This window comes from Microtus ochrogaster, chromosome 21 (assembly GCF_000317375.1).
Source record: "Microtus ochrogaster isolate Prairie Vole_2 chromosome 21, MicOch1.0, whole genome shotgun sequence".
In the NCBI taxonomy this organism is placed as follows: domain Eukaryota; kingdom Metazoa; phylum Chordata; class Mammalia; order Rodentia; family Cricetidae; genus Microtus; species Microtus ochrogaster.
The window spans coordinates 3,512,808-3,540,343 of NC_022022.1; the positions used below are offsets into that span (position 1 = coordinate 3,512,808).

Here is a 27,536-nt window from a genome sequence, read left to right on the forward strand (position 1 = left end):
TCGAGGCCAGCCTGGTCTACAAGAGCTAGTTCCAGGACAGGAACCAAAAGCTACGGTGAAACCCTGTCTCGAAAAATCAAAAAAAAAAAAAGTTGTATATTAATAGGTAGGTGTGATGGTATATGTACTTGTAGTCTTAGTCTGTACTCAGGAAGTGGAGGCAGGATGGTCAGGTGTTTATGACTAGTTTTGCTGTATGTTTGATCAGGAGTTAGAGGCTAGCTTTGGCTATGTGAGACCTTGTCTTTTTTGTTTGTTTTTCCAAGTCTTGGCTGTTCTAGAACTCACTTTATAAATCAGGTTGACCTCAAACTGAGATCCCCCTGCCTCTGCTTCCCAAGAGCTGAGATTAAAGGCGTGCGCCACCACTCCTCGGTTTCCTGAAGGTATTTTGAACAAATACTAGGAAAAATTTATGATGGACAGTAGTCTGCTCTGCTATTTGTATGAGACAGTCACATGGTTCAGGTTCTCCTGAACTGTGTAACCTACTATGACCTTGCCTCCATTTTCCTAGTGCTGGAATTACAGGCTAGTCCTGTTAGGTCTCCCAGGCAGGCCCCACACTCACCCCCTAGTACTGGGAAGTAGATTCAGATCTTCCATGTTCTAGGCAAGTATTCTTTCCTAGCCGGATGTTCTGGTCTTATCTATGGAGGTAAATTTTTTTATTGTTTTGTTTGGCCTTGGAGTTTACTGTGTGGCATACTCTGGCCTTGAGCTAGCAAGCTTTCTACTTTGATAATCCTGCTTCAGCCTCTTGACCAAGCTCCTTGGGTATCTGTCTCTTGGACCCTCTCTCTTTCTGCCATGTATCACTGACATTTTCTCTGATGATTAAATGTATTAAGAACAGTTGCTTGTTGTAGTGGCACATGCCTTTAATTTCAGCACTTGAGAGGCAGAAAGCTGGTGGATATCTGAGTTGGAGGCCACCCTGGTCTAGAGTAAGTTTCAGGACGGCCAGAGTTACACAGAGAAACCCTGTCTCTAACTCCTTACCCCACCCCACCCCCAAAAAAGAAAAAAGAAAAAAAAACAGATGTTTCCAATTGAAAATAGTAATGGTGGGCTGGTGAGATGGTTCAGGGTAAAGCTTTTGATAACCTGAGCTTGATCCGTAGCATCCACATAAAGGTGAAAGAGAACTCACTCCACCACATGTATGTCATGGCTCGCATGACACACATACCAAACACATAATGATAAATTATGAAAAGAGAATATTGTTAAGTCTGGAATGTAGCCCCAGCCAGTTGCATTAGTCTGGACTCCAAATCCCAGCATGTCTGGTCCTGACCCCTCCCTGGAGTCAGGACCACTCCCACAGGGTATTTTAAGTGGTCTCTGAGGAGAAATGCGTGGTTCTGGGTTTACATGTGCTCCCCACTGTCCTGTCTCTCCGCCGTGCGCTTGGCCACCCCAGACGCTGTATTTAATAAAACGATGGGCATTTTAATCTGGTTTGATCTGACCTAATTGGATTTCTTTGCACCGACGGAGATGCCCCTTTTATTTTTTTCTTAAATATGACCATGTGAGTTAGAAAGGGGAGATACAATAAGAATGGAATATGCAGTATGCGACCTTTAACCTCAACAGGCGGAGGTAGGCAGATCTCTGAGCTTGAGACCAGCATGGTCTACAAAGTGAGTTTTAGGATAGCCAAAGCTTCACAGAGAAACCTTGTCTTGAACAGAAAAGAATGGAATATGTATAAGGCCCTTGCTTAAAAATGCTGCTGACTCAGCTGGTAAAATAGCCATGCAAACCTAAGCACTCGTTTAACCCTGGAAGCTGGTGCCTCACTTTTGTAATTATAGCAGGAAGGCTCAGGAACCAGGAAGTAAACATTATAGAGGCAGAAAGGAGACTGCCTCCAAAACAAACAAATAAAAGATGGAAGGCAATAAATAACTAGTTTTTCAGAGTTGTCTTTGCTATCTACACGAATGATCAAGGCATATACACACAATAAATAAGTCAGTAGATTTGATTTTAAATGAGGTGGGTTTTTTTTTGTTTGTTTGTTTTTCGAGACAGGGTTTCTCTGTGGTTTTGAAGCCTGTCCTGGAACTCACTCTGGTAGACCAGGCTGGTCTCGAACTCAGAGATCCGCCTGCCTCTGCCTCCTGAGTGCTAGGATTAAAGGCGTGAGCCACCACCGCCCGGCTGAGGTAGTTTTTTTTTTTTAAAGCTATTCAGCCAGGCAGTGGGGATGCCTGCACACCTTTAATATGTGACCTTTAACCTCAACAGGCAGAGGCAAGCAGATCTCTGAGTTCAAGGCCAGCCTGGTCTACAGAGCTAGTTTCAGGACAGGCTCCAAAGCTATACAGAAAAACCCTGACTCACCCTCCACCCCCCCAAAACAAACAGTGCTGTCTAAAAGGATTTGGTATTAGTGCAAGAGGCAGTGAATAGTTCATGACCATGTTTAGTTTGGTTTGACTAAGCCGTGGTCTCCAAAGTGAGTTTGGTAGAGGTTTTGTAACTATGTTTATATGTGCTTAACATTTTTCTTTTTTTCTGTTTTTTGAAGCAGCAGCATCTGGAATCAAGAGAGCCACAGGTTCCGAGGTAAGTTTTTTTTTTTTTTAAATTGATTCTTGGTTTACTAAAAACATAATTCTGGCATAGAAGGATAGCTGTCTAGGTATGTCCAAACTCCTGACCCCACAACACACTGCTGTCACCTGCAGAGTTCATACTTGAGAACCATATAGTTGAGTTACAAAAAATGAAAAAGAAGGCCTGGAGAGATGGCTCAGTGATTACAAGCACTGGCTATTCCTTTAGAGGCCCTGAATTTAATTCCCAGCTACCATATGGTGGCTCACAACCATCTATGGAGGAGTCTGATGTCCTCTTCTGGCATAAAGGCATGTATACAGGTAGAACCCCCACACAAAACAAACAAATCTTTTTAAAAAGAAAATGACAAAATATCTTAAGTAACTTTATGGTTTTGTGTTGGGTCATATTTGAAGTTGTCTTGAGGCATGGGTTAGACATGGCTATGATTTTCTCTTTGCTTATGTCTTGGAGAGTTAGATAGAATCCTCATGTGTGTGAGTGAGTGAGAGAGAAAGGGAAAGAGAGAGAGACATTTATTTGACTTGTTAATTTATTCAAAGAAAAACATGCAGTTGCATAAAAAGAATCATAATCTCATTTTTTTTTTTTCAAGACAGGGTTTCTTTGTGGTTTTGGAGCCTGTCCTGGAACTAGCTCTTGTAGACCAGACTGGTCTCGAACCTCCCCCCCCCCCAGTGCTGGGATTAAAGGCGTGCGCCACCACCGCCCGGCATAATCTCATATTTCTAAACACAGCAGTTGTCAAAAATAATGGTTGGGCGGTGGTGGCATATGGCTTTAATCCCAGCACTCGGGAGGCAGAGGCAGGTGGATCTCTGTGGGTTCAAGGCCAGCCTGGTCTACAGAGCGAGTTCCAGGACAGGCTCCAATGCTACAGAGAAACCGCCTCAAAAAAACAAAACAAAGCAAGAGTACAAATAGTTGTAGACTAGGGTACAGGATTTAGTGCAAAAACCACACTGTACAGAAAAGTCTGAATCCTCCAGCTTCACTGACTCCAATACTGAATGTGTTTTCTTTACATTCCTCAACTTCTCCTGAGTCTTTTTAGAAACTTTCTGGGTCTGTCAAAGATCAGTATGTGTGGTAGTCTGGGATCATCATCCAGGTCTTTTGCAGGATCCCTCCCCTCCTGTTTTTTTTGTTTTGGGTTTTTTGTTTTGTTTTTTGAGACAGGGTTTCTCTGTAGCTTTGGAGCCTGTCCTGGAACTAGCTCTGTAGACCTGGCCTCAAACGCACAGAGATCCGCCTGCCTCTGCTTCCCTAGTGCTGGGATTAAAGATGTGTGCCACCACCTCCAGGGTTTGTTTTGTTTTTTGAGACAAAGTTTCTCTGTATCTCTGGCTGTTTTGGAACTCACTATGTATGTAGACCGGTCTGGCCTCAAACTCAGAGATCTGCCTGCCTCTCTGCCTTCAGAGTGTTGGGATTAAAAGTGTGTGCCACCACTCCCAGGCTTTTTTTTTTTTTAAATAGTGTATATGTATGTTTGGTGCACGTGCATATGTGGGAGCTCTGTATTCGTGTATGTGTACAGATGGGCGATTGTCAGATGTCTCTGTATACACGTGTACTCAGTGTAGATGCTCCTCCACCGTGTGTATTCAGACAGAGTCTGTTGCTAAACTTGGAACTCAGCAACTGGGCTAGTCAAGCTTGCCAGCCTGATCTGGCAGTTCTCTCCCTAGCTTTTTACAAGGGGATCTAAATACTGGTCTTCATGCTTAAGCTGCAGGCTCTTTACTTGCTGAGCCAACTCTGATACAATAATATCATATACATTGATTTTTGTTTCTTTTTTGAGACAGGGTTTCTCTGTGTAACAGCCCTGGCTCTCCTAAAACTCACTCTATAGACTAGGCTAGTCTCAAACTCACAGATATTCACCTGCCTCTGCCTCCAGAGTTCTGGAATTAAAGGTGCATGCCACCACCTCCCGTTATAATATCTTATATTGATTGAGTATATCTTTTGTTTTTGAGTTTTACTGGAATATTTATTTACTTAATTTTGAAGCAGGGTCTCAGTTAACCAAGTCTAGCCTTCCACTGTTCTTTGTTTAAGGCCTCTGAGTGAGGCTGACTTTAAACTCCAGAGCCTCTGCCTCCCCCCACCTGAGTGTTGGTATTACAGGCATGTGCCATCAGGCCGGGCTGCTCACCAACTGAGCAGGCACTCTGGCAGAGGAGCTGTATGCCTGATCCTTGTTTCTTTTCTGGAGACAGTCTCACTCTGTTCTCAGGCTAGTCTGGTATTGACTGTATAGCATGAGCTAACTCATAACATTGGGTAGTCCCCTGCCTCAGCCTCCCATATATTGGGATTGTGGCTATATTTATACCTGTCTTTTCTATGCAGAGTATTTTCAATTTGCTATCCTTCCCCCACATGGAGATTTCCTAGCCCCTCCCACCCTAGTTTTGTTTCACTCCTGTACTTGTGTCAGGGTTCAGAATCTTGAACTTTTTCCCTTAGATTTTGGGGGTTTCTTTTTTTTTTTTTAGACTATCTTTCAAGTCTTTGAAAGATATACTATATATACTTCTTATTGTTTTAGATATTATTTTAGATCTCCTATAGCTTCAGACTCGCTATGTGACCAAGATTGGACTTGAACTTCTGGTCATCCCACCTCTGTCCTCCCAAGTACTGACTGGGTTTTTCACTACCATGATCACTTACCGTGCTCTTATAAGGGCCTTGATTATCAGGTTTTGAGGTTGTGACATACTGTTTTCACTAGTCTTGTCCTCTGGTTTCCTAACTTGGTGGATATTAATGACATGAAACGTAACTTGGTGATTGTTGTACCAGCATGTAGACCCCTGGGAAGTAGTTAGTTAGAGTCTGCTCTGGTGACTTTGTTCCTTTTCTGATTCTGGAGCTGTCATACAGAGTCTCATATGCACCACAGTCTCTTCAAGGCTGATTAGACGGCCTCCTGTAAAACTTTTGTTTCCTTGTTTGTGTTGTGTTTGAGGCAGGGTTTCTCTGTGTAGCGCTGGCTATCCTGAAACTTACTCTGTAGACTAGGTTGACCTCGAATTCAGAGATCTGATTGCATCTGCCTCTCAAGTGCTGGTGTTAGTCCTGTGCCTATTTTTTTTTTATTACTCTTAAGTTTTTTTAGATTTATGGATTTTACTTTGATTTGTATGAATGTTTTTCCACTTATGTGTACCACATGTGTGCCTGGTACCCATGGAGGACCAAATAAAGTGTTAGGTTCCTCTGGACTGGAGTTACAAGTGGTTTTGAGTGGCCAGGTGGGTGCTGGGATTGAACCCAGTGTCCTCCCGAAGAGCAGCAGACATTCTTAACCTTGAACCGTTTCCCAACCTCCTGGTTTGTTTGGGGGACAGAGAGTGGGATGGTTGATTATTTTACTTGTATAAATGTTTTCCTAGCATTTATGTATATGCTCTTGTGCATGCCTGGTGCCCAAAGAGATCAGAAGAGGACTTCAGATCCCCTGGTGCAGGAGTTAAGGGGCTTGTAAGCCTTGGCCTCTCTAAGAGCAACAAGTGTCCTTAACTACTGAGCTATGTTTCCAGACTCATTATTTTTATATACTATCACTTTAGCTGTTTATCATATTATGTGGGAATGAGAAACTATTGTCTTTTGGGGCTTTTGAGACCGCCACAACTATGTACCACAGGTTAACATTTAGCTCACTGTGTAGCCTAAGATAGCCTTGCACTAACAAGTTAACTCATCCTCCCAAATGCTGGGGTTATAAGTGTATACCACTACTTGGCCATATGGTAATTTTAATTCTTTCTGTTTAGGGACCTTATGCCTCTGTCATGCCTGTCAAGAAAATAGGCCACCGAGGTGTTGATTCTTCTGGAGAGACTACATATAAAAAGGTAAGTCTGGACAGACTAGATGGAATGCCTTACTTTGATAACACACCAGGGGCAGTACTGTTACCATGTTGGTTTTTGTTATAGTTTGCTCTTTTTGAGATGGTGTCTCATTCTAACACTGGGTGGCCTGGAACTCACTTTGTAGTTGAGGCTGACCTTGAACTCTTGGTAGTCTTCTTAGCCTCTCAAGTGCTTAGATTATAGGTGTGAGCCACCAGGTCTGACCAGTATTGTTCTTTTTTGTTTGTTTGGTTTTGGTTTTTCAAGATAGGGTTTCTCTGTAGCTTTGGAGCCTGTCCTGGAACTCACAGAGCTCTGCCTGCCTCTGCCTCCCAAGTGCAGAGGTTTGCACTGCCTGGTGTGGCTAGTGCTGTTCTTGATACTGCTCTCTACAAACCACTCCATTTGGTTTTCCTTGTTATTTATTTATTTGGTTTGTGGTTTGGCTTTGTTTTATTTGAGACAAGGTCTCTCTATTTAGCCTTGGCTGGCCTGGAATTCACTGTGTAGACCAGGCTATCCTGGAATTTACGCTGTAAACCAGACTGACCTTCCTCTGCCTCCTGAATGCTGGGACTTAAGATATGTACCACCATTGCCTGGCTGAATTTATTATTATTTTTAGTATTATGCATGTTTTGTCTTCATGTATGTCTGTGTACCACCACATGCCTAGTGCCCAAAGAGGCCAGAGAGGGTGTTTGGATCCCCTCAAACTGGAGTTACATAACAGTTACAATTGTGAGTTACTATGTGGTTGCTTGTGCCCTCTGGAAGAGCAGCCAGTGCTCTTAACTGCTGAGCTATTGCTCTTCTGATTCTTCTTAATTTGAAATTTTAGTCTTAAGTTGCCTGGTATTACCAAGCAAGTTTGTGCATTCTTTCTTTTAGGTTTTTGAGACAGGGTTTCTCGGTAGCTTTGGAGCCTGTCCTGGAACTAGCTCTTGTAGACCAGGCTGGTCTCGAACTCTCAGGGATCCACCTATCTCTGCCTCCTGAGTGCTGGGATTAAAAGCATGCACCACCACTGCCTAGCTCCGCAAGTTTGTACATTCTAACAATGGTGATTTGCGAAGTGACTAGAAACCAGTCTCCAGTATCCTCAGTCCCACAGTATTGGATTCCTTCTGACCAGGATACTGCTTGCATGTGGTGCATAGACATACATTCAGGCAAAACACCCATACACAAGTTAAATTTTTCATGTGTGATAGTTTTGTGTCTGTGTGTCTGTCTGTGTGTCTTTGTAGTCCTGGCTGACCTGAAACTCTTACGTAGACCACCCTGGCCTTCCAGTGCCCAGAGATCCATCTGCTTCTGCCTCTCAAGTGTTGGAATTAAAGATATACACCACTATTCCTGGCTGTGTTTTCTTTTTTAATAAGAGGGTTTTCATGGCTGCCTTTAATCCCAGCACTCAGGAGGCAGGCAGATTTCTGTGAGTTTGAGCCCAGCCTGGGCTATAGAGTGCGTTCTAGTAGTCAGGGCTACACAGAGAAACCCTGTTTCACAAAACAACGCAAAAGGTTTTTTGTGTGTTTTCACTGCTTTAGTGTTCTTGTCCTTCTTTCAGAGGACCAAAGCTTCTCTAAGTATGCAGTCAAATCAGAATCTGTTAATTTTCATTACATTCTTTATCAGATGACTCAAACGTTTGCAGGGGCCCAATACAAAATAAAAAGGCAGATAGTAGTAATAAGAAGCTTTTCCCTAACTGAGGCCGGCACAGGTGGTCCTCCCTGGGTACTCTGGATCTTTACTGTTCCTAATCATTTCTAGGTTTAACTGCCAAGTGGAGGGTTGGGATAGCCTAAATTCTATCTAAACTATTGGAAGGGCCTTTGCTTTCAAGTGTTTTTTCTTACATTTCCATCATGAGTTTTGTGGGTTTGGTTGATTGGTTTAGTTTCTTAAGACCAGGTATAGCTCAAGCTGATCTAAATTTGTTTCTTGTCTTAACCACTTAAGTGGTAGAATTCCAGATATGTTCCTCCATGCCCAGATGTTTCCTTGGTCATTTTTGGTATGGTTAGGCTTTTGTTTGTTTTTCTTTTAGGGGATTCAGAGTTGAAATACATAGGGTCTTTGGTCTTGAACTTAAGATAGTCCTTCTCTGTTCTGGGATTATAGGCTTGTGCCACCATGCCCAGACTTTGGGTAGACTTGATATTACAACATTTTCTGTAATTTCTTTACTGTTTGTTAGACAACTTCATCAGCCTTGAAAGGTGCCATCCAGTTAGGCATCACCCACACTGTGGGCAGCCTGAGTACCAAGCCAGAGCGAGATGTCCTCATGCAAGACTTCTACGTGGTGGAGAGTATCTTCTTTCCCAGGTACAGAGGTCAATACACAGTAGGACTTTCTTCAAATCAACCTCGGTAATTTTAAGGGGTCTAGTCTAAGGTGTTTGTTAGTCCTTAACCTTGTTATAAATAGGGTAAATGGGACCAGACAGTTTAGAGAGCAGACTTTGCTGTACCTCTGGTCAATGGAATGTCTTACATTAAAAAAAAAACAAAGGGCTTGAGAGATTGCTCAGAGGTTAAAAGCACTGGCTGCTCTTCCAGTGGTCTTGAGTTCAATTTCCTAGTACCCACATGGTGGCTCACAACCATCTATAATGGGATTTGGTGCCCTCTTCTTGTGTTTAGGCATATATGCCAGAATATTGTATACATAAATAAATCTTTAAAAAAAAAAAAAACCATAGTAAGGCTGGTGAGATGGCTCAGCAGGTGAAGGTAAAGCCTGATGACCTGAGTTTGCTTCCCAGGGCTCACATGATGGGGATAATTGCATCCTGTGGGTTTTACTCTGACTTAACACATATACCGAGGCATGTATGTGTCGTGCGTGCACACACACACACACTCTCTCTCTGAATAAATGTAATCTACTCTGTTTTCAGAGCTGGATAGATGACTCCGTGATTTAGAACACTTGCTGCTTTTTCAAAAGACCTAGCTAGGTTCATTTCCTGGCACCCACATTTTGGCTCACAAATCATTTGTAACTCCAGTTCCAAAGGATCTGACACTTCTGGCCTCCAAAACCACCAGGCAGGTTTATGGTGCACAAGCGTGCATGTAGGCAAAACATTCATAAACACAGAATTAGTTGCGTTTGGTGGTCCCATTTGTGAGGCAGGAACCAAATTGATCTCTGTTAGTTTGAGGCCAGCCTAACTATGGATACATAATGAGACCCTGTCTCAACAACAACAAAAAAAACAAAAAAACAAAAAAAAAAAAACCCAAATAATGTAAGTAGTCCTATGACTTATTTTCTTTTTTACCTTTGTCCCATAAATTAATTCATCTTCATCCCCCTTGTGTCTCTGAGAAGTATTGTTGGGCATCCCTTTCAGCATCTGCCCAGGGTAAGTTCCATGGGTATTGGTGTCTGGCAAGTTAAGATTTCTTTATATTCAACCTCACAGTGAAGGGAGCAACTTGACACCAGCTCATCATTACAATGACTTTCGTTTCAAGACCTATGCACCTGTTGCCTTCCGTTACTTTAGAGAGCTATTTGGCATCCGGCCTGATGATTACTTGGTAAGTTTCTAGTCACAGAACCTGTGATTCTAAGATCCAGGGACTATGGCAAGAGGAATTTCCCTCTTCCACCATCTTGCTTTAGTGTTCTTTTGAATGAATGTTTATCTGTACCTAAGTTCTGTGGTGGGCAGGCCCTGGCTTATCTGGCCCTTAATGTCTTCTTTTATTTTCAGTACTCCCTTTGCAGTGAGCCGTTGATTGAACTCTCCAACTCTGGAGCTAGTGGTTCCCTCTTCTATGTGTCCAGTGATGATGAGTTCATCATTAAGACAGTCCAGCATAAAGAAGCAGAATTTCTGCAGAAGTTGCTTCCCGGATACTATATGGTGAGTGGGGAGCACTGGCGAGGCTGTCCTCAGCAGTACCACTGAGGGTCGTAATGTCAGGGTCTGATCTTACTTAGAGATAAAAGTCAAGACGGACTTTTTTTTCCCCTTGGGTGCTTTTGTTTTTTTGAGATAGTATCTTTCATGCTGGCCATGATCATCCAGCTTCTGCTTCCCAAGTACTGGAATTATGTGTGTGTTGCCACCAGCTAGGTTTAAGTGGTGCTGAGCATTGAACCCTAGGCTTTGTGAATGCTAAGTTAGCAAGCACTCTGTCTGGTGTTTTGTTTGTTTTGAGACTAAATCTTGTGTAGCCCAAAGCCGTTTTTGGGTTCCTGAATCTCCCGCTGCCCTTTGTGGTATCAGTATTATAGGCAACTACCACCTTGCCTGGCTTAATACTATTCTCTCTTTAAACTCTCTTAGATGCCAGGAGAGATTCTGAACGAATATGCAGGTCAGCACATTTTACCTAAATCCCTTGCAGAGCAAAGGAGCAGTAGGTAGCAGCTTTTGCCTTAACTTTCATGAGAATCAGCTAACTTGCTCTACTGTTTCTTCCTTTTTTGCCTTAGAATCTTAACCAAAACCCTCGAACTTTGCTGCCTAAATTCTATGGACTATACTGTGTGCAAGCAGGCGGCAAGAACATACGAATTGTGGTGATGAACAATCTCTTACCTCGGTCAGTCAAAATGCATATGAAATATGACCTGAAGGGTTCAACTTATAAACGGCGGGCTTCTCAGAAAGAACGAGAGAAGCCTCTTCCCACTTTTAAAGACCTGGACTTCCTACAAGATATCCCTGATGGTCTTTTTTTAGATGCTGACATGTACAGTGCTCTGTGTAAGACTCTGCAGCGTGACTGTTTGGTAAGTTGCTATATTTTTCTCTATTTCAGACACAGAAATCATTGAAAAACCTTGCTGGGTGACAGTGTCGTATACACTTTTAATCCCAGCACTTGGGAGGCAGAGGCAGGTGCAGGCGGATCTCTTGTGAGTCAGTTTGAGGCCAGCCTGGTCTACAAAGGGAGTTCCAGGACAGCCAGGACTATTACACAGAGAAACCTTGTCTTGAAAAACTGGGAGGGGGGGAGAAACACACACACACAACCCAAAGAAAAACCTCAGTGATTCTCTGCATTTAGTCTATGGGAGGTGGAACTCTGATCATTTGCTGTCTGTGTTCTGGGCTGCTTTTATTATTTTGTTTTTTATTCTGGGGAATGTATGTGTGTGTGTGTGAGGGATGCAGTTGTACTTTACCTTGTGAAGCACAGGCTCTGTCACTTATGTAAGGGTATATGCTTGCTTGTGTGTGGACTTGTAGAGGCCAGAGGTCAGCAATGGCAGTCTTCCTTGATGTCACTTTCTTTTTCTCACTGAACCCGGAACTTACCATTTCAGCTAATGTGGCTGACCAACTAACCACTGAGATCTGCCTGTACCTTCCCTCACAGTACTGGGGTCATTACATGTGTGCTCTCTCATGCCCTGCCTTTCTGTGGGTGCTGGGGACTCAGACTCAACTCCACATGTTTGTTCAATGAGCACTTTTCCTACTGAGCCTCTCCCCACCCCAGATGGCATTTTAGATTACTTTTACATTAGCTCAATGCTGGACCTTTCCATTACCTTTGTTATTTACCCTCTCCACCTGGGCTCTGTGTGTGTGTGTGTGTGTGTGTGTGTGTGTGTGTGTGTAGTTCCTTGTTGAAATAGCCTAGCATTCGTAGGAAAACTTTTAACTTAGTGTACTGCAGAGTCATTATTCCTTAAATTTTGGTCTTGCGTGCCAAATCCAAATTTATATCTTAGAAATTTGAATGCTGTTATCACTACACAGCTGTACACTGGCTTTGCTGATTTGTAATTTTTTTTTTTTTTTTGGTTTTTCGAGACAGGGTTTCTCTGTAGTTTTGGAGCCTGTCCTGGAACTAGCTCTTGTAGACCAGGCTGGTCTCGAACTCACAAAGATCCACCTGCCTCTGCCTCCCAAGTGCTGGGATTAAAGGCGTGCGCCACCACCGCCCGGCTTGTAATGTTTTCTAAATAAGCGATTCTCAACCCTCCTAACAATTTGACCTTTTAATACATTTCCTCATGTTGTGGTAACTGCAACTATAAAATTATTTTTTATTCATAACTGTAATTTTGCTACTGTTATGAATCATAATGTAAATATCTGTGTTTTCCCATGGTCTTAGGCGACCCCTGTGAAAGGGCTGTTCAACCTCCTAAAGGGGTCGTGACCCACAGGTTGAGAACCACTTGTCTAGACTATCAGCATTACTCATTCTGTCTCCTGTTCTTCCCAGCAGGCATTTCATTGCCTCTAACCTCCAGCTGATCCTCCTGACTCTGTTTCCCTAGTTTGGGGATTAAAAGTAAAAGACATTATGCCTAGCTATCTAAACCTCTCTCCCTCTCTCTTTTGTTTTTCTTTTTTTTTTTTAAAGATTTATTTATTTATTATGTATACAACATTCTGCCTCCATGTATGCCCACACGCCCATCTCATTACAAATGGTTGTAAGCCACCATGTGGTTGCTGGGAATTGAACTCAGGACCTCTGGAAGAGCAGGCGGTGCTCTAAACCACTGAGCCATCTCTCCAGCCCCCTCTCTTTTGTTTTTCTGAGACAGGGCTTTTCCATGTATCCCTGACTGTCCTGGAACTCACTGTGTACACTAGGGTAGCCTCAAACTCAGGCCTGTTGATACTGGGACTAAATGTGTGTGTGCCACTATCGCCTGTCCCTAAACCAAACTTACTCTTAGCCTCCATCTCTCCAGCTTGTTTCTCAGCAGATGACTGGAGCGGTCCATCCTGTTCTACCTCTTCATGTTGCCACGTCCGTGCCCTTATTTGCTCACTCTGTGCTACTTCCTCTATGATGCTCATTTTAGTTTGTTTCCTTCAGTCTCAAAGGCTAGAGACCGCTCAACTAAATGAGTCGATAGCTGTTGTAACTTACTCAGACAGTTATAGCCACCACTCCTCATCCATCTTCTTTCTTCTTATCAATGGCACCCTTGGTTGAACAGCACTGTCAGAGAAAGCCATGGGAGCTAATGTCAGCCTGTGCTAGGGAACAGAACATGTTAACAGACTGACAGATGCCATCCAGGTCCTTGGTGTGATGCATCATGCCTGTCATTGTCAGCCTCTTTCATTGGCCACACCTGTGTGTGCATTTTATCTTAGTGGTCTCAGGCTGTACATCCTTGTGCAGGAGGTGTACTTCTTACTCTAGACTTTTATAATGGTTTTTCTTACTTTATTTACTTGGTCTTGTTTTTAAGACAGGATTTCTCTTTAGCTCTGTGTAGCTTGGCTGTCCTGGAACTTGCTATGTAGACCAGCCTGGCCTCGAACTTACTCAGATTCTTCCACCTCTGCCTCCCAAGTGCTGGGATAAAAGATGTGTGCTGCCGCCACCTAGCTCAGTGATTTTTGTTTAACCTCCTCTGTGGTCTTCTATCATGTAAACATTTGTACTGTGTTGCTGTATTGCGCTTATTTTTAATATTTATATTCAGTAAACGTTGAGCTGAATTGAAGCTGATTGTATTAAGTCCCTCTACAGATCTGCTCTCACCCAGGTCTGTCATGCAGTGTACTTTTCCCCCGTTGGTTTTTTGAGATTGGGTCTTAGGTAGCCCAAGCTATCTTTGTCTTCCCTATATAGCTATGGCTGACCTTGAATTCCTTGTCCTATCTTCATCTCCCAAGTTCTGAGTTTGCAGGCTTAGGCAGTACTAGGAGCTGGACTTAGATAAGATGCCTACCTGTTGTTAGAAATTCCTTACAGTAGAGATACATAGTCCTTGTTCATGGAAAAAGAGAATGTTGTTTGCATAAATGACAAAATGAACTAAAAAAAAAAGTTGCACTGGGTACTCTCTGTGGTGGCTTGGGCCTTAATTCCAATTATGGGGAACTTGGTGAGACCATAACTCAAAATTTAAAGGGTAAAGGGAGGCTAGAGATATAGTTTAGTGATATATGCCAGAGGCATGTAATCAATTTTTAGTACTACAAAAAATTGTTATTACTATTCAGTAGTTAATATTACTCAAATGGGAGAAAGGTAAGAAAAGGAGTGTAACTAAAGACCTACCAGAGTGATACATTCTTTTTTTTTTTTTTTTTTTTTTTTTTGATTTTTCGAGACAGGGTTTTTCCGTAGCTTTTTGGTTCCTGTCCTGGAACTAGTTCTTGTAGACCAGGCTGGCCTCGAACTCACAGAGATCAGCCTGCCTCTGCCTCCCGAGTGCTGGGATTAAAGGCGTGCGCCACCACTGCCCAGCTGAGTGATACATTCTTTAAGAGCAAAGACTGAGCCTGTGGTTATCTCCCTTGTCAGAGTCCTGACACCTCATGGTCATGCTGTCCTCTCTCACCATTAGGTGCTACAGAGCTTCAAGATAATGGACTACAGCCTCCTGATGTCAATCCACAATATGGATCATGCCCAGCGAGAGCCCATAAACAATGAAGCACAACACTCAGTTGACACTCGCAGGCCAGCCCCACAGAAGGCTCTCTATTCCACAGCTATGGAATCCATCCAGGGCGAGGCTCGACGGGGTGGCACCGTGGAGACTGAGGACCAGTGAGTGGGCTTGGGAGAAGCACCTTTCACACATACCCTCACAGTACTTTTTCTCGAAGGCACCTTCTTCTGGAGAAGAGCAGCTTTGATCCCTCAGTGAGGCCAGCAGCATTAATGCTCGTGGGGCCATTGACGTTTTTTTATAAGGGTATAAGAGGGGGAAAATAAAAGAATATGAGGAAAGGAAAATGTCTGAATTTGCAGTTCATATGAGAAAGAGTTGCCTAAGATTAAAGTGCCTACCCTTAGAAGCCGAGGTGCACATTAGGATTTTGTTTTGTTTGTTTTTGTTATTTGAGACAGGGTTTCTGTATAGCTCTGGCTGTCCTGGAATTACCTCTGTAGACCAGTCTGCCCAAACTCAGAGATCCCCTTACTTCTTCTGGATTTAAAGGCGTTCCCTACTACCACCCAGCTCACATAGAACTTTGGGGTTTTTTTTTGTTTTGTTTTGTTTTGTTTTGTTTTTTTCGAGACAGTTTCTCCGTAGCTTTTGGTTCCTGTCCTGGAACTAGCTCTTGTAGACCAGGCTGGCCTCGAACTCACAGAGATCCGCCTGCCTCTGCCTCCCGACTGCTGGGATTAAAGGCGGGTGCCACCACCGCCCGGCTGGGTTTTTTTGTTTTTTTGTTTTGAGACATTTTCTCTGTGTAACAGACCCTGGCTATCCTGGAACTCACAGAGCTCTGCCTCCTTGAGTGCTGGGGATTAAAGACGTGCACCACCACAGCCTGGCTCACATTAGAACTTTCATCACAGCTTCCTGTAGGCTTCTTTGCGGAAGGCCTGGTACTGCCTTGGGTTTATAAAATAACTATGATTATGAAAATTTTCAGATGTTTCGTTTTTTTTAGGTGCCTTATAACATGACTGCCACGAAAAGTATCCTAGTGGGAACAACTTAAGATAGAAAAGGACCAGCATGTTTGTTTTTATTTGGGGACTAGTTCCAAAATTGCTGAGTAGTCGTGGTTTCCGTCTCTTTGGAGCTATGTGAAAGAAATGGAAGGAGATAATCACACATGATTCAGAGGGTCTTAGTCTGGAGATGTGTCACTTATATTTAGCTCCTAGTTCCATGTCCAGGTTTGTCTGGAGGTTAGGAGAAGCCTCTAGCTGCTACTGAACAGACTTTTCTAACTCTTATCCTTTTGCTTTCCCCAGCATGGGTGGCATCCCTGCCCGGAATAATAAAGGGGAAAGGCTCCTGCTTTATATTGGCATCATTGATATTCTGCAGTCCTACAGGTGAGGGGCGTGTGTATCACAGATTGAGGAGAGGACACATTGATATGTGGCCACTCAAGGTTCTTTATTTACTTATTTTCCTTTGGTTATTTTAAGACAAGGCTCAGAGAGATACACCTGTCTCTGCCTCCTGAGTGCTGAGATTGAAAGTGTGCACCACTGCCACCCCACCTCCTTTTTTTTTTTTTTTTTAAATTTCCCTTTCCTATTTTATAAATGTGTTTTACCTTGGTCTATGTATGTGCACCCCTTGGATGTCTGGTACCCATGGAGGTCAGAGGAGGGTAAGTCACCATGTAGATGTTGGGAACTGAACCCAGATCCTCTGCAAAAACAACAAGTGCTTTAACTGCTGAGCCATCTGTCCACTCCCCAGCATACTTTTAGATGTGAGTGTTTTTTCTTTTTCTCTTGAGACAGTGTTTGTGTACCCTGGGCTGTCCTAGAATTCCCTCTTTAAACCAGCTGACCTCAGACTCAGAGATCTGCCTGCTTCTGCCTCCCAAGTGTTGGAATTAAAGGCCTGTGCCACTTCTGCCTGCTTTAGATGTGTTCTTTCTGATGCAAGAACAGTGAGTCACAGGCCGGTTACCTTTAGGTTTTAGGCACTTTATTCCCTGGCTTTTCTGGCTTACCGCCTCTTCAACAGGCTTGTAGATACAGAAACCCTATCTTCCCCTTGTGGAAATGAGAACGTGCTCCCAGCTGTCTCCCTGTATGGAGGATGACTCAACCCCCAGGTTTCTCACGGAGAGTCAGGGCAGATGGAGTGCTCTGCCCTTTGTGTCTGAGGACTGACTGTTCAGTATTGATATACCCATCATTATCACTAAAATTTTGTTACACCTATTTATCTATTGTGTGTGTTTGTGTATGTTTATGCCACAGAGGACAACATGTGGGAGTAGGTTCTCTTCATTTTGTGGATTCTGGGGATTAAACTCAGGTTATCAGACGTGGTAGCAAGCACCTTTATCCCCTGAGCCATCTCACCAGCCTCTTACACAAGTGTAGCTATATACTCCCTCAGCTTTACCCTTCTATTCTTTTAGCAGACCTGGAGCTCACGATAATCCTCTAGACCCAGTCTCCCAAGTGCTTGGTTACAGGCATGTGCTATTATTACCTAATTCTGCCTTTCCTTTACAATTAATTAATTTTGTTTGGCTTTGCTTTTCCAACAATTGAACCCAGGGCCTCATACATGTTGGCGAGTGTTTCATTACTGAACTGTCCTGCTCATTTAATTGGCTTAGCTAGAAACAGCATTGGTCTCCGTGTGGAATAAAGGCTACCATGGTAGTTCTTCGGAAAGCCAGTATACCACAATGGGTATACTTGCCCTGTGTTTATTTTTTAAGGTTCTCTGATACCATGGTCTCTTAGCCCTTTAAAATAAGTAATTGTAATGGTCTTTCATTTAAAGACAATGTGTGATACACATTTTTCTTGGCAGGTTTGTTAAGAAGTTAGAGCACTCTTGGAAAGCACTAGTACACGATGGGGTGAGTATAGCAGTTAGCTAAAGGCCTCCCCACATCTCGGTTTCTTTTGTCCCCTCAAGTGTATATGTGTAGTCTATGTATTATTCATTTCTTATGTGTATTATTCATCTCATTTCTGGTAGGGTTTCAGTGTAAGGGAACAAGGCCCTTGGATGACACAGCCTCTTTCTGGGCCTTTCTGTTTAACTCTGTAGTCATCTCTTCTGTTCAACAGGACACAGTATCAGTGCATCGGCCAGGCTTCTATGCTGAGCGGTTCCAGCGCTTCATGTGCAACACAGTGTTCAAGAAGATTCCCTGTAAGTGGCTTCTACCAGATGACCCCCCAGTGGCTCCCTTACCCCAAGAGATGGTGGGCAGGACACCTCTGTCAGGGAGCTGCCAAGGCCAGAGGCCTCTCCTGCTCTGCCTACATCCTGTGAGCGCTGCTTCTCGTCTTTGTGTCAGTCACTGTCTGTCCCAGTCGTTTCCGAGTTGCTGCTCCCCCCTGGCTCTCCCTGCATGTATCGCTGAGGTGAGGGCCATTTCTGGGGATTGTGGGACTGGAAAAAAATGTGTAGCTGTCACTGTAGACTTTGTGACACAGGCTCGGGTGTCTAAAAACAGACTTTTGTGTAGAAAAGAACAGGCAAGGATGTTAGCAATGTTCTTAACTTTCCTTCCATGTCCAGGGCCCAGGAATTATCCGGTTAGTTCAAGTGGTTGAAGCCTTGTTGATGACTGTTGAAGGAGTTTTTAGTCTTTCCCCTCCACTTTCTTGATACACAAGTACCAATTTTTTTTTTTTTTCAAATTCTGTGTTTTGACACTGGCAGATTCAAGTCTTCCTCCTTTGCTGTCATCATAGGCATCAGCTGTCCCTTAGTGAGGTGAAGAAGGCGTAGACATCACAGACAGGCTGTGAGGCCCAGAATTAGTGAGCCCCGGTATAAATCACAGTGCTGGGTGCATCAGGACTAGGAAGGGGTAGAAATGTGCTGTCTGTACTTTTATTGGGTGATGCTAGTAAAGAACAAGTCCACTGTGTTCATGTCGCTTCGTCTTAAGTTTTCTGTTTCTTTCCAGAGTGAGGTGACTTGTCTCTTCTTCTCCTAGCAGTAGTACTCTGTAGGCCACCTTTTCTGACATTAACCCGTTTTCTGCCTTTGCTTGAGAACTACTTTGTGTATGTGTTGGGGATACTAGCAGTTGTGTCTTGTCTGTCTTGGTGATGGTTTCTGAGGTGGGTGCTAAGTAGGCTCTTTCTTTCCCTTTTGAAGTGAAGCCTTCTCCTTCCAAAAAGTTTCGGTCTGGCTCGTCTTTCTCTCGGCGATCAGGCCCCAGCGGCAACTCCTGCATTACTTACCAGCCACCGGTCTCTGGGGAACACAAAGCACAAGTGACTACAAAGGCCGAAGTGGAGCCAGGTCAGCGCCAGGGCTGGGGTCCCCTTGCATTTGGACACTCCCTCCCTTCATCTGAGGTCTCATGTTCTCTGGCCAGGACTCTACTCCCCGTTTCTATGCAGTAGAAACTAACTTGCTAACTTGTCTTGGTTTTTTGTTTTCTGCCCCTGAAACGGGGTTTTCTGTGTAGCCCTGGCTGTTCTGGAATTCACTCCATAGACCAGGCTAGTCTCAAACTCAGATCCTCCTGCCTCTGCTTCCCAAGTGCTGGGGCTAAAGGCATGCGCCACCATGCTCAGCTGTTTGTTTGTAGACGGGTTCTCACTACGTAGCTCAGGCCCTCATGGAATTCACTATGTTTGTAGCCAAGCTGACCTCAACCTCATAACCCTCCTTTCTCAGACTCCCAAGTACTGGAATTACAGGAATGCACCACTACGCCCCTCTAAATCACTACATGTTTTCCCTGTATTTCCCTGACTACTATACTATCCTTTATTTATTGACTGATTTCTTGTTTATCGATTTTCTTTTTTCTCCAGATGTACACCATGGGCGCCCTGATGTCTTACCTCAGACTCCACCTTTGGAAGAAATCAGTGAGGGCTCACCTGTTCCCGGTCCCAGTTTCTCACCTGTAGTTGGAGAGCCTTTGCAAATATTAAATTTGAGGTTGGGTTTTTTTTTTTTTTTTTTTTTTTGGCCTGTTACTTTGTATAATCTCTCTCAGGTCCTCAGAAATTTTCATTTGGATGATTTTCAAGAGTCTGTGCTGGATGTTGTAGTGTGCTGGGGAGGCAGAGGCAGGTGGATCTCAGAGTTCAAAGCCAGCCGACCTAGTGAGTTCCAGGACAGCAAAGGCTACAGAGAAGCCCAGTCTTAAAACACACAAATAAATAGAAAAGAGAGAGAGAGAAAGTTTATTGTTTGCTTGGTTGTTTTTGAGACAGTCTCACTGAATACATGCTTATCTCAGGTGGGCGATTCTTCTGTATAATCAGTCTCCTATATCCTGGGGTTACAGTCAAGCATTCAAGAGGCTAGTATGATAATCATGACTTAATTTTGTCACCTAGTTTGTTATCTTTTACATCACAATAAATTACTCCTATACTTTATGACTTAAAATAAGAAACTGGGCCGGGCGGTGGTGGCGCACACCTTTAATCCCAGCACTCGGGAGGCAGAGGCAGGCGGATCTCTGTGAGTTCGAGGCCAGCCTGGTCTACAAGAGCTAGTTCCAGGACAGGAACCAAAAAGCTACGGAGAAACACTGTCTCGAAAATCCAAAAAAAAAAAAAAAGAAACATAACTGGGTATTCTGGGACAGAAAAATTTCTGAGTTCAAGGCCAGCCAGCATTATAGAGTGAGGCCCTACCCCACCAAAACCCCACAACTTTTATAAGAAATTTTTAACTCTGTGTGTGTGCGCGTACGTGCATGTTTGGGTAGCAGCCTCTGTGGTCTCTTGTTGTTTCCTTTCTATAGCTAGCTTTCTTCAGAGCAAACAAAGAAAACCTTCATTCAAGAAGCAGCCACTTAGCTGGCCAGTGTTGGTCCTTTAATCCCAGCACTTGTGAGGCAGAGGCAAGTGGATCTATCTCTGAGTTCAAGGTCGGCCTAGTCTACAGAGAGAGTTCTGGGACAGCCAGAGAAACCCTGTCTCAAAAGAACAAACCACCATATTCTTTTTTAACTTAGGCTCAGAACTGACATTTTTGTACCTCTGCTGCATCGTATTGTAAAAGAAAGTCTCTGAGTGCAGCTCACAGCGGAGACAGGAGACAGGTCAGGAAGCAGATAGTTCTGGGAGCAGCTTTGGAGATCACCTTCCATGTGGACCGAAGGGAAAACGGGGTCAGTGGAAGTGCTTTAGAGTAAGTAGTACTACTGTAGCACATGCCTGTAATTGTAGCATGTGGGAAAGGAAAGCAGGAGAATCAGGAGTTTAAATCACCCTCAGCTACGTAGAGACCATGTCTGAAAAAACAAACAAAAAACCTAATTAAAACAATAATACTTATAAATGTATTAGCTTCAGGCCAGTGGAATGGCTTAGCCTCTAACGGTGTTTGCCCTCAGGCCTGATGACAGTTTGACCTTCAAAACCCTCCTGGTGTGAAGAGAACTGATTTTGTGGCTTGTCTCTGACCCCCCTCCCCAGGCATGCTGTGGCATGTGCTGGTGCTTGCTTGCTTGCTCGTGTGCGCCTTCTCTCTCTCTCTCTCTCTCTCTCTCTCTCTCTCTCTCTCTCTCTCTCTCTCTCTCTCACACACACACACACTCCAAATGCAAACAGTTTTTAATCTTGTAACTTCTTTTTTGTTTGTCATTTTGTAGTGCTGGTGATTGAATTTAGAGCCTGTTTATGTTAGGCACCAAACATTATACCACCATGCTCAACCCAAAGCTCTCTTTGCGTGTTTGAGTTCTTAGATAATAACTAGACTGCTAAGATTCATTTGCCTCTGCCTCCTCCATGCTGGGGTTAAAGGTATTTGCTACCACCTTTGACTTTGAATCTTGAAACAGTATTTCATAAGGTTGCCCGGAATAGCCTTGAAGTCACTCTGTAGCCACACAGACCTTGAGCTAGCAATCCTCCAAGTAACTGGAATTGTGTGCATGTACCACTGTGCCTGGCTTAAATTTAGTAGCTTCTTAGGTCTTCTTTTCTGTGGCATTAGTCAATCCTTCCACTGTGGTGTGGGTTCCATGGATCAAACTCAGTGCTGCTGGGCTTGAGCAGCAGGCTCCTTTTATGAACTGAACCATCTCTTCAGTTGTGTTTTGTGAATCTTAAAAGACATATGAAGAGGCAATATAATTGAGATTGGATGTGTTGAGGGTGGAAGCCAGGGTTTTACATGCTGTACATGTTTCTGCTACTGAGTAAACCCACAGCTCCCTTTGTCTTCTAATTCTCTGCCTTTTCTCTTTTTCTCCTTGTTAGTTCAACCTTGGAAAAGCTTGAAGTTGCAGAGTCAGAGTTCACTCATGTGAGTACCTGGGGTCTATGGAAGGCGATTGCATGCAGGGTATAAAGTGGATCACTGATGGAGCAGAGCAAAAAGTTGATTGGGAAATATTGGTATACCCTTGAGCCTTGCTTTTAAAAGGCTTTGTGATCAGGTATGATGGTACATACCTTTAATTCCAGAACTTGGAAGACAGAATTTAGGGCCAGCCTGGTCTTTCCAGGCCAGCCAAGGCTATATAGTGAGATTCTGTCTCCCCAAAATAAAAAAGGTTGTGGTTTTAAAACCTCATACTTGGAGCAGGGCCTGGTGGTGCACACCTTTAGTCCTAGCACTCAGGAGGCAGAGGCAGGTGGATCTCTGTGAGTTCAGGGACAGCCTGATTTTATAGAGTGAGTTCTAGGAAGGCCAGAGCTACACAGAGAAACACTGTGTCAAAAAAAACCAAAAGCAAAACAAATAACAAGAACCAAAAACAACTTCATACTTGGGAAGTGGAAACTAAAAAGAAAAGGAAAAAAGTCAATTTTCTAGTTAAGATGAAACAAATTTGATTCTGTTCCTGCCTCCTTGTCTCATGTTTCATGGTCAACTTCACATTCTTTCTCTTTTCAGTGAGCAGTGAGCCTGAGAAGACCTGAAACGAGATTCTACTATCACTTTGATTCCAAGATGTCAGCCCTTGCCCCAGGAATGCTGAGTCGTCTTCTTGGTCATCAAAAGAGGAGAGAAGTGTGGAGCTAGCAGGGCCCTCCAACACAGTTCTCCCCTTCCTCTGGGCATTAGTGCCTTTGACAGTTGAGGACAGCAGTGTCCCCACCGCTCCAGAATTGGGTGGCATGAATTTTCCCTGGGCCAGCCATGGCCTATGTAACTGAATATTTTTCACACCCCATTCTCTGTGTGGAGGTGGGGCTGCTGGACGAGGTGGTTTTCTTCTTTTCACCTTTCTCCTGGAGCTGGACTCTTACTTCCTCAGGACAGACTAGCTGGACATGGTTCTACCTTCGCTCTTCCCTCTGGTCTTTGAGAAGACCCCAGTGATTTTTTTAAAGGCTTTTTGGGGGAGAGTAAGGATGATCCTACTCCCAGCCTTCTTTCTTCCTCACAAAAGGAAAAGAACAAACAGCACATGTTGTAAATTCAAGTCAGTCTCAGATAAAAGCTGTAGAAGTGTTGAGAAGAGCCCTAGTGTTTGAAGTAGAAAAGCTGTGCCCCGCCAGCAGCTGCTCTCCTCCCACACTTAGGGCCAAGGGAGCAGTGAGGGGCACGGCCCCCTGCACCCTTTGTTAAACAATGGGCAGCCTTGTTAGGAGAGTAGACCTTCTCAGCGGGGCTCTACTCACTGCCAGGTCATACAGTTATTACTATTTTGCAATTTGGAATGTATTCTAATAGTTTTTCTAAATATAAAGAATTATCAAATGATTTTAGACCATTCTCCAAAGGAGATTTCTTTGTCCTTCCCTTATTTCCAACAGTATTCTGCTCTTTGTGGAGCTCTGGTGGAGGGGGACATTTGTGTCTGTGTAACAGGCAGTCCGTATCTATGAGGTTAGAGAATATTTTCTTAAACTCCTGGGGAGCCACACACTTCCCTCAGTAGGGTGATCGCCATGTCACCTGACCTGCCCCTTGCTTTGTTAGAGAGCTGGAAGTGGGGTCTCACAAACCCTCTCCTCTCTGGCCCGGCCCGTGGGGCAGTGCATGGTGTTGCAGGCAGGCTGTTGAAATCCCACGTTGTTACTTTTCCAGTCCGTCCTACCTTGATATCAAGTTAGCCTACCCCTAAGTAACTGTCTATATTAGACACCCCCAGCCAGTTTCTGGCTGCCTGTCTTTGCTGCCATGTTCTTTTTTACAAGAAGGAAAGAAACAATTCTTGCTATTTTTTTTCATAATTTACTATTTATGATGTATTTAAGTGTTGTATTCAGGACAAAGTTCTGTAAGGGGTGGGAGGGAATATTTGAGGGAGGGCTTGGATTAGAAAAAGAACATGGGGTGTCAACATTTTTATGGAGTGTTACTATTTGTCTCTTCTTTGTATTGTTGAAAATGACAAATGCGATATAAAGGAATAAATACCTGGTTTTCATGTATTAAAATTCTATCAAATACTTGACCCATTTTTAAATATTTTGACTACCCTGATAATGATGGTTTTATTACATTTTCATGCATGTACATAGTGTGCATGATCGTTCTCACCGCCTTTGTTGCCCTGTCTTTAGAGCTTTTTGTTATGGGCTTAGTTGTTGGTGCTAGGGCTAAACCCAAGGAGAAAGAACTTGTGCCTGATTGCTGAGCCGCACCCCAGCCTTCTTGGATCTTTTCCACATCCCCTCTGCTCCAGCTCTCTCCTCCACCCAGGCTCAGTTTGTGTTAGCATGAACAAAATCTTCACCCAGCCTTCCCATCCTTCAGCTGAAGTATGATTCAAGCTGAGAGCAGTGGCTTCAGTTCCCAACTGCAGTAGTTTAAACTTGAAGAACTCTTGAGTAGATTGTAACTCAGTCTATTAACTCAAGGATTTGAGATTCTTTGTTTTGTTTTGTTTTTTTGAGACAGGGTTTCTCTGTAATTTTGGAGCCTGTCCTGGCTCTTGCTCTGTAGACCAGGCTGACCTCGAATTCACAGATTCTCCTGCCTCTGCCTCTCAAGTGCTGGAATTAAAGGTATGTACCACCGCTGCCTGGCTGAAGGCTTCCTTTTTTTTTTTTTTTTTTCTGGGGCCAGAAAGAGGACTCTGGTTAAGAGCACTTGCTGGTTTAGTTCCTAGCACAGACAAGGAGCCTCACAGCCCTCTGTAACTCCAGTCCCAGAGGATCTGATACCCTCTTAGCTCTGTAGATACCAAGCACATATATGATGCACATATATGCATGCAGGCAAACACTTAAACTTTTTTTTTTTAAAGATTTATTGTGGGGCTGGAGAGATGGCTCAATGGTTAAGAGCATTGACTGCTCTTCCAGAGGTCCCGAGTTCAATTCCCAGCAATCACATCGTGGCTCACAACCATCTGTAATAAGATCTGGTGCCCTCTTCTGTCATGCAGGCACACATGGAGGCAGAACGTTGTATACATAATAAATAAATAAAATTTAAAGATTTATTGTATATACAGTGTTCTGTACTACATGTGTCCTTGCAAACCAGAAGAGGACACCAGATCTCATTACAGGTGGTTGTGAGCCACCATGTGATTGCTGGGAATTGAACTCAGGACATGTATGAGCAGCCAGTGCCCTATGGCGCTGAGCCATCTCTCCAGCCCACCCCCCTTAAAGATAATTGTATAAACTTTTGTTATGCTCTTCAGTAGGAAACTAGACTGGTGATCTGGGCTCATTTTAATGCCTGGAGATGGGGAAGCTTTAGAATCAGATTTTGTGTGTGTTTGCATGTTTGCATAAATGTACAGGTTGCATGTGTGTGGAAGCCAGGGTACAGCCTTGAGTGTCCTTTCCCAGAAGTGCTGTCCACTGTTTTGTAAGATATGGTCTCTAATTGACCTAGAAGTCACCAGAGTAGGCAGTCTTGCTGACCAGTGGGCGCCAGGAATCCCCTTCTCAGTCTCTTACCAGTGCTGGGATTAATTACAAGTGTGCATCACTGTGCCTGCCTTCTGGATATCGAGTTCTTGTGCTTGTATGGCAAGTACTTCCTGACTGAGTTGTCTTGCCAGCCTAGAGAAGCAAGTCAACTAAACATTGTTCTTTTCCATACCAATGTTCCCTGTTCTGTGAAGATCATTTAGAATCATGTCTGTACAAGGTTTAGGAAGCACTGGTTGAGAGGAGCGCAGCGGAGTCTCTAGGCAAAGGTGATAGCATGCGTCCAGGAAAGCTGCAAGCAGCAGCAGTAGCTCTGAGATGAGGTGGCTAAGGAAGCGGTGGAGAGGGCCAACCAGTTAGTGTGAAAGCTGGAGACGGAGTTATCCCAGAGTGTGGAGGTGGTTCTAGGTGACAAGGACGTTCTTGGAGAATACGGGGACTGAAATCACTGTTGAAATGGAATCACATAAAGCTGCTCATCCTACTGGTATTCTGAATTATATCATCATGTAAATAATTTCCATAATAAATTGATGACACCTAAAGTAATGATTTTTTTTTTTTAAAAAAAAAAAGGTTATTACAAACACATGTAGCAGCTCCTGAGCAACTAATGAGACGGGGAGATCAAAAGATGTAAACTGGCCATCAAGAGTTAAAGTGTCCAGGAGTAAAACACAAAGTCATTAGCTGTGATACAGCGAGGGACGTAAGTACTGTGAATGGTAGTCAGCAAATGGTGGGTGTTGGATGGCCTGAAAATACAGCTCTCCAATGAGTATCAAACAACATAAAGGCTGTGGTTACACACCTGTATCCCATCATTCAGGACATGGAAGGAGAAGGATCAGAAGTTCTTGATCCTCTAACTATATAGCAAGTTTGTGGTCAGCCTGTGCTGATTTATTTTAGGAAAGATTAATAGCAATTATCCCAAAAGCAATAGAATTAACCTTATAAAGAGAACTACTTGGATTCTTCCCCGAATTGAGCATGATGTACCAATAACTGAAGCCCTTACATTTTATACCGATGCAAATAGGAAAGGCAGGTTACAAATCAGAAGATTTAAGTAAGGTGGAACAAATCCCTTATAATTATGTCCAAAAGGCAGAATTTTATGCTATTCTCATTACTAAGAGATTTTAAAGAACCTCTCGATATAGTTACTAATTTGCAATATACAGAAAGAGTTGTCTTGCATATTGAAACCACTGAATTTATACCAGATGATACAGAATTGACTTCATTATTCATTCAGGTTCAAGATATAATCAGGAATAGGCATTATCCCATATACATAAAACACATGCCATCCCATATGAGTCTGCCTGGTCCTCTAGCACAGAAATTGACCAACTATTGATTGGTGTTGAGGCTGCTAGTTCCTGGCTACTTAGTCCCAAAATAATCACACAGAAACTATTGATTAAGTCACTGCTTGGTTCATTAGCTCTAGCTTCTTATTAGCTAAATCTTACATAATTTAACCCATTTCTCTTAATCTGTGTATTGCCACATGGCTGTGGCTTACTGGCTAAAGTTCCAGCATCTGTCTCCAGCAGGGCTACATGGCTTCTCCCTCACTCCTACTTATTTTTCCCAGCATTCCATTTAGTTTTCCTCACCTAGCTCTGTTCTCCTATAGCTTTGCTACAGGCCCAAAGCAGTTTCTTTATTCATTAATGGTAATCACAGCATACAGAGGGGATTCCCATATCCCCTTTTCAGTTTAAATAAAAAATATTTTAACTTTAACATAGTAAAATTACATGTAATAAAACAGGTATCAAGCAAGAATTACAGTTATACTATTTATATCTACTTTGTCTTTTACCATAACTAAGGAAAACTATAAATTCTTCAACTCCATCA

At 43.4% G+C, this 27,536-nt stretch overlaps 1 protein-coding gene across 2 annotated transcripts in view; it reads left to right on the forward strand.

The window, feature by feature from the left end:
- Pip5k1a (phosphatidylinositol-4-phosphate 5-kinase type 1 alpha) overlaps positions 1-24,684 on the forward strand; it is a 44,018-nt gene extending 19,334 nt beyond the window's left edge. Inside the window, exons 2-15 of one of the 2 annotated variants that reach the window (XM_013349864.2) lie at positions 2,543-2,580; positions 6,390-6,470; positions 8,677-8,807; positions 9,914-10,031; positions 10,208-10,360; positions 10,936-11,235; positions 14,779-14,984; positions 16,149-16,232; positions 17,689-17,737; positions 17,952-18,036; positions 18,997-19,143; positions 19,665-19,794; positions 22,077-22,122; positions 22,717-24,684. In XM_013349864.2, coding sequence (XP_013205318.1) covers positions 2,543-2,580; positions 6,390-6,470; positions 8,677-8,807; positions 9,914-10,031; positions 10,208-10,360; positions 10,936-11,235; positions 14,779-14,984; positions 16,149-16,232; positions 17,689-17,737; positions 17,952-18,036; positions 18,997-19,143; positions 19,665-19,794; positions 22,077-22,122; positions 22,717-22,719 — 1,571 coding nt within the window. In that variant the 3' untranslated portion in view covers positions 22,720-24,684. The remainder of the gene's footprint in view (positions 1-2,542; positions 2,581-6,389; positions 6,471-8,676; positions 8,808-9,913; positions 10,032-10,207; positions 10,361-10,935; positions 11,236-14,778; positions 14,985-16,148; positions 16,233-17,688; positions 17,738-17,951; positions 18,037-18,996; positions 19,144-19,664; positions 19,795-22,076; positions 22,123-22,716) is intronic. The other variant, XM_005356995.3, reaches the window with a different exon arrangement.
- Positions 24,685-27,536: the final 2,852 nt, after the last annotated feature.